This window comes from Panthera uncia, chromosome A2 (assembly GCF_023721935.1).
Source record: "Panthera uncia isolate 11264 chromosome A2, Puncia_PCG_1.0, whole genome shotgun sequence".
NCBI classification, from domain to species: domain Eukaryota; kingdom Metazoa; phylum Chordata; class Mammalia; order Carnivora; family Felidae; genus Panthera; species Panthera uncia.
Genome location: NC_064816.1, coordinates 49,580,981 through 49,586,848, shown reverse-complemented (window position 1 = coordinate 49,586,848; position 5,868 = coordinate 49,580,981). Strand labels below are relative to the sequence as shown.

The 5,868-nt window shown below is 42.2% G+C and overlaps 1 protein-coding gene across 1 annotated transcript in view; it reads right to left on the bottom strand.

Moving 5' to 3' along the window:
* Positions 1–1,402: 1,402 nt before the first annotated feature.
* VHL (von Hippel-Lindau tumor suppressor) overlaps positions 1,403–5,868 on the bottom strand; it is an 8,409-nt gene continuing 3,943 nt past the window's right edge. The window contains exon 3 of the mRNA XM_049640996.1: positions 1,403–3,731. Coding sequence (XP_049496953.1) covers positions 3,538–3,731 — 194 coding nt within the window. The 3' untranslated portion in view covers positions 1,403–3,537. The remainder of the gene's footprint in view (positions 3,732–5,868) is intronic.

Below are 5,868 nucleotides of genomic sequence, written 5' to 3'. Positions count from 1 at the left end.
AGAAAGTGTTTTGAAAAAAATAAAATAAAACACGGTGGGGGGGAGGGGGTGCCTGGGTGGCTCAGTCAGTTAAGCGCCCAAATTTGGCTCAGGTCATGATCTCCTGGTTCGTGGGTTCGAGCCCCGTGTTGGGCTCTGTGCTTACAGCTCAGAGCCTGGAGCCTGCTTCAGATTCTCTGTCTCCCTCTCTCTCTCTGTCTCTCTCCTGCTCACACTCTCTCTCAAAAATAAACATTTTTTTTGAAAATTAGAAAAAATAAAAAACATGGTGGGGGCACCTGGGTGGCTCAGTCGGCTGAGTGTCTGACTCTTGGCTTTGGCTCAGGTCATGATCTCGCAGTGGGTTGGAACCCTGCATTGGGCTCTGCGCTGACAGCACAGAGCCTGCTTGGGATTCTCCGTCTCCTTCTCTCTCTGACCCTTCCCCACTCACGCTCTTACAAAAATAAATATTAAAAAAATGGCAAGGGGCACCTGGGTGGCTCAGTCAGTTAAGGGTTAAGCATCAACTCTTGATCTCAAATCAGGTCTTCTTTTTAAAATTTTTTTTTTCAACGTTTTTTATTTATTTTTGGGACAGAGAGAGACAGAGCATGAACGGGGGAGGGGCAGAGAGAGAGGGAGACACAGAATCGGAAACAGGCTCCAGGCTCCGAGCCATCAGCCCAGAGCCTGACGCGGGGCTCGAACTCACAGACCGCGAGATCGTGACCTGGCTGAAGTCAGACGCTTAACCGACTGCGCCACCCAGGCGCCCCAAGGTCTTCTTTTTTAATGTTTATTTATTTTGAGAAAGAAAGCACAAGTCGGGGAGGGGCAGAGAGAGAGAAGGAGACAGAGAATCCCAAGTAGGATCCATGCTCAGTGTGGAGCCCAACTTGGGGCTCGATCTCACAACTGTGAGATCAAGACCTGAGCCAAAATCAAGAGTTGGATGCTTAACCGACTGTGCCACCCAGGCACCTCTCAGCTCAGGTCTTGATCTCAGGGTCGTGAGTTCAAGCCCCATGCTGGGATCCCCACTGGGAACGAAGCCTACTTAAGAAAAAATAAGCAAATAAAAATTAAAAATAAATAAATAAAACACGGTGAAAAAGAAAAGAAAGAAAAATTAAAAATCAAACACATACATACATAAAACCAGGGTGGGTGGCCTGGCTGGCTCAGTAGAGCATGTGACTCTTGGTCTTGGGGTTGATCTTGATCTTCGAGCCCCATATTGGGTGTAGAGATTACTTAAGGAAATTTAAAAAATAAAAATAAATAATAAAAACAAAAGAAAAGGGACTGAGCATGAAGACAGGTGCTTGTATTTGCAATGCCCCTCCCCACTTCAAGTCTTTAAAGAAACACAGTTCTCACAACAGAGCCTGTTTGAAGTAACACTGAGACACACCCCACCTATTTTCTTTACTCAGCACCATTTAATGTATTAAAGAACAGTTTTTTTTTAACTCAAAATAGGAAAACATCACAGTCTCTTAAGAGCAATACATTTGATACAGTCATAAGATTTCAAATGAAAAACATATTATTCATGCTACAGGTTTTTAATCCTCCTGGACAACACACAAAACAACACAGTACTCAATCTACATGGTTTCACAAGAGAAACACGAATTTCATTTGGACAAAGACAGGTTTAAAAAAAAAACAACCAACATTGAACTAATCCTTACGTCCTTACATCCCCCATCCCATCCCACCCTCAAATATGTACTGCTACCAGCTCCCAGGATTTCTTTCTTCCCACCCAACAGCTCGTAACACGGTAGACACTGAGAGGTGTGTCACTGAATGAGTGCTACAGTGCGTTTAAGAAACAAAAGCTAATCGATTTGTTCAATGTTGAAAGAGGGGCTTAAGATTAGGTGAAACAAAGTCTAGGGGAAACTGTGGAGCATTGTCTTGTTCATGCTGATTTCAGAGCACAGAAATTGTGCTCAAAGGTTAGTACAGGAACTAGAGATACCAAGAAATATCCCACTGTTTACAAAAGGAAGACCGCACTAATGTCTGAAAAGAGCTTATAATACCATGGGAAAATATTTAAGTTATAAAGTTATAACTGAGAAGGTAGAATACAAAACTATATTCAGTATGATTTTAACTACGTAAAACCAAACCAACCACAAGATGCCCTAAAGAGGGTAAAAGTTTAAAATGTTTAGTGGTTGTATTCAAGTAATTTATCTACAGTGATCTTTTTTTTTTTCCTTTTACTTTACTATCTTTACCAAAATGTTCTCTACCGGGGGATTTTTTTTTTTTTTTAAACTATTAGTTACCAAAAAAAAAAATCAGACTGATAGAACTATTGCATTTGAATTAATCAATTTAAGTCCAGCCTATAAGAAAGGATTTGTACATTTATAAAACTATAAAACATTCTTAGCTACTCCAGGAATCCATTCTGTGTTGTGAGTAATCCCAGAGATGGAGGGCTTCCTTCCTCCACCTCTCTTCCAGCCAGGTGCAAAGTCTCACCAGTTCCTGCCTGATGAAAAATGCTAAACCAGGCAGCCTCGTGAGTCCACATGAACCCAAGAGTGGCTCTCCTCAGTGGTCCCCAGCGCCCAAAACCACTGGCCCCTGGTTAAAATGCTGGAAGCATTAAAAAAAAAAAAAAAAAAAAAAAAAAATGCTAAGCCAAACAGAAATGTAATGGATTTACAAAAAGTAACAGAAATATCCACACTTGGCAAAAACCTATTTGCAGTACAGCAGTAGCTCCTTAATACTAGAATTAAGAGGACAGCTATTTTCTCCTATCTTCAGTTCAGCTGTCAAGTTTAAAAAAGTGATCACCACAAAGCTAATCCTGGTTTAGAAACAAATAAAAGAGCACTGCAACAACAGCGGACAGAGAAAAGCACAAAATTTAGAAAGTTATAAAAAGTGCTTTCTATAAAAGTAATTCCCTTTAAAACATTTGTTTATGGTATACACTGTAAGGTCCCACCTCCCCACCCCCCAAAAAAGGGCAAAACTTCCAAACACTTTCTACCAAAGTATCCACTGGTTTGTTCATTCAACAAACACTGACTGAAGGCTCATAATGTGTGAGGCACCGGGGTCTCAAAGAGAAGACAGACTTGTCCCTGCCTCAAGGACATGTCTGTCTTCTCCAAGTGGGAGGCTGACACGTCACCAACCACAGCACAGCAATTAAAAGCAGATGCCACTGCTTTCTTACAATTTTAGAGTATGCTGCAATTCTCATTGAAGCACTTACACAAAAGTCCTTACATACAAACTTTCCTGACTTACTAGGAGGCAAAAATGCAACTACTTGATGAATACTTGAATACTTCTAGAAAGGGCAGGCATTAAATTACATTTTGTGACATTTGCCCCTAAACATCACAATGCCTAGTGAAGTCAGTTAACTTTCCTTTAAGCAATGGAGGATTTTTCCATCCGGGAATGAGACACCTTGAATCTGAGAATAAGTGACCAGTCCTAAATGTAGATCAAGACTAGTCAGTACCATCTAAGGCCGAGACTCAGGAGTGCAAATTTCATTTCAGTTTCGTTTCATTTCATTTCAGTCTCCCCTTCCATCCGCTGGTTTTCAATATGCTCCTGTGTCAGCCGCTCCAGGTCTTTCCTTACATTCGGATGGTCTTCCAGATCTTCATAGAGTGATCTCACGATGTCCAGTCTCCTGTAATTCTCAGGCTTGACTAGGCTTCGGACAACCTGGAGGCACCGCTCTTTCAGAGTATACACTGTAAATGTAGAAAACCAAAACCTCAGCAGCAGACTCGGGCCTTGGGACAAGAAATGAGCAAGACGCTTTGCCAACCATAGCAATTCCATTTACTATAGAAGCACCTCACTTTGGAGGAAAAAAAATTGAGTACATGTGTTGTGGCAGAGGGGAATGTGATGGCCCTAATGGACATCTCATGGTATGCATGACCTTGTATAATAACTTCCCCTTATAAGAGGGCTGGGCTTGTGATGTGCTTTAATTAATTGAACGTGGGTGACGTGACATTGTGCCAATTCTGAACCTAAGCTTTAAGTAGCCCTGGCAACTTAAGGGCACCTGGGAGGCTCAGTCAGTTGAGCGTCACAATCCCAGGGCTGTGGGACTGTGCCCTGCATCAGACTCTGCACTGAGTGTGGATCCACTTAAGGTCCTCTCTCTCTCTCTCTCTCTCTTTCTCTGTCTCTCTCTCTCTACCTCTTCCCCTCTCCCCTGCTCACACTCCAAAATAAAAAATTAAGAGGTGCCTGGGTGGCTCAGTCAGTTGAGTGTCCGGCTCTTGATTTCTGCTCAAGTCATGCTCTCACAGTAAATGAGATCAAGCCCCGTGTTGGGCTGTACACTGACAGCATGGAGTCTGCTTGGGATTCTCTCTCTCTCCTCTCTCTGTCCCTCCCCCGCTGCTCTCAAGATAAGTAAACAAACTTTTAAAAATATATTAATTAGATTAAATTAAAAACTGTTTAGTTTTTAAAAATTAAAAAAAAAAGAAGCCCTGGCAACTCCTGCTTTTATGCTCTCAGGAGTCCCAAGCCACCCGGCAGGAGACACCACACAAAGAGGGTCATGCCCTGAGAAAGCATGGAAGAGAGGCTCAACCTCTTGCCAACCTGCCAGCAGAAGTCAGCCACACCAACCACCACCAGTGAGCAGAAACCCCCCTCGCTGATCTCAGCCCAGACTGTAGAATTATGAACAAATAAAAAGGTGGTTGTTATTCTGGGGTAGCTCTCACACAGCAACAGATAACCAAACAGTCTGTAACTGGATTTGAGGAACTCCAAGTATATTTTATTTCTACTTTTGGGGGGCTCCTGGGGGGCTCAGTCAGTTAAGCAACTGACTTCGGCTCAGGTCATGACTTCCTGGTTTGTGGGTTTGAGCCCACATCAGGCTCTGTGCTGACAGCTCGGAGCCTGCAGCCTGCTTCGGATTCTGTGTCTCCCTCCCTCTGCCCCTCCTGAGCTCGCACTGTCTCTCTCTCAAAAATTAATAAACATTAAAAAATTCTTAAGATTTCATTTGTATTTTTTATTATTTTTAGTCTATTTTTTTATTTTGACAAAGGGAGAGAGAGAGAGAGAGAGAGAGAGCAAGCACACAAGCAGGAGAGGGGCAGAGAGAGAAAATTCTAAGCAGGCTCCGCACTGTCAGCGTAGAGCCCAATGCGGGGCTCAATCTCACAAACCCAGACCTTAAATCAAGAGTCAGATGCTTAACTGACTGATCCACCCAGGTACCCCTCCAATTCTATTTTAAGCTCACTGGGAAACTGACACTGTAAGGGTATCCTATAAGGCAAAATTTACTACATTTATCAATTTAACTTACCAATTTTTATACACCTACTTCCTTAAGATAGGATCTATACATACATATCAGTTTGAACCTTATGAAGCTACATGTATTTGGGTGTTTAATATTTTATTTTAAAATCATCTTTACACCTAACATGGCGCTTGAACTCACAACCCCGAGATCAAGAGTCGCATGCTCCACCAAATGAGGTAGCCAGGTGCCCCAGTATTTGGAGTTTTTTAACCCACTAGAATAGTTTGTTTGGGTTCAACCTAATAAAATCAATCGAGTTTTGTTTTTGTTTTTTTAATTTGCATCCAAGTTAGTTAGCATATAGTGCAACAATGATTTCAGGAGTAGATTCCTTAATACCCCTTACCCATTTAGCCCATCCCCCCTCCCACAACCCCTCCAGTAACCCTCTGTTTGTTCTCCATATTTAAGAGTCTCTTCTGTTTCGTCCCCCTCCCTGTTTTTATATTATTTTTGCTTCCCTTCCCTTGTGTTCATCTGTTCTGTGTCTTAAAGTCCTCATATGAGTGAAGTCATATGATATTTGTCTTTCTCTGACTACT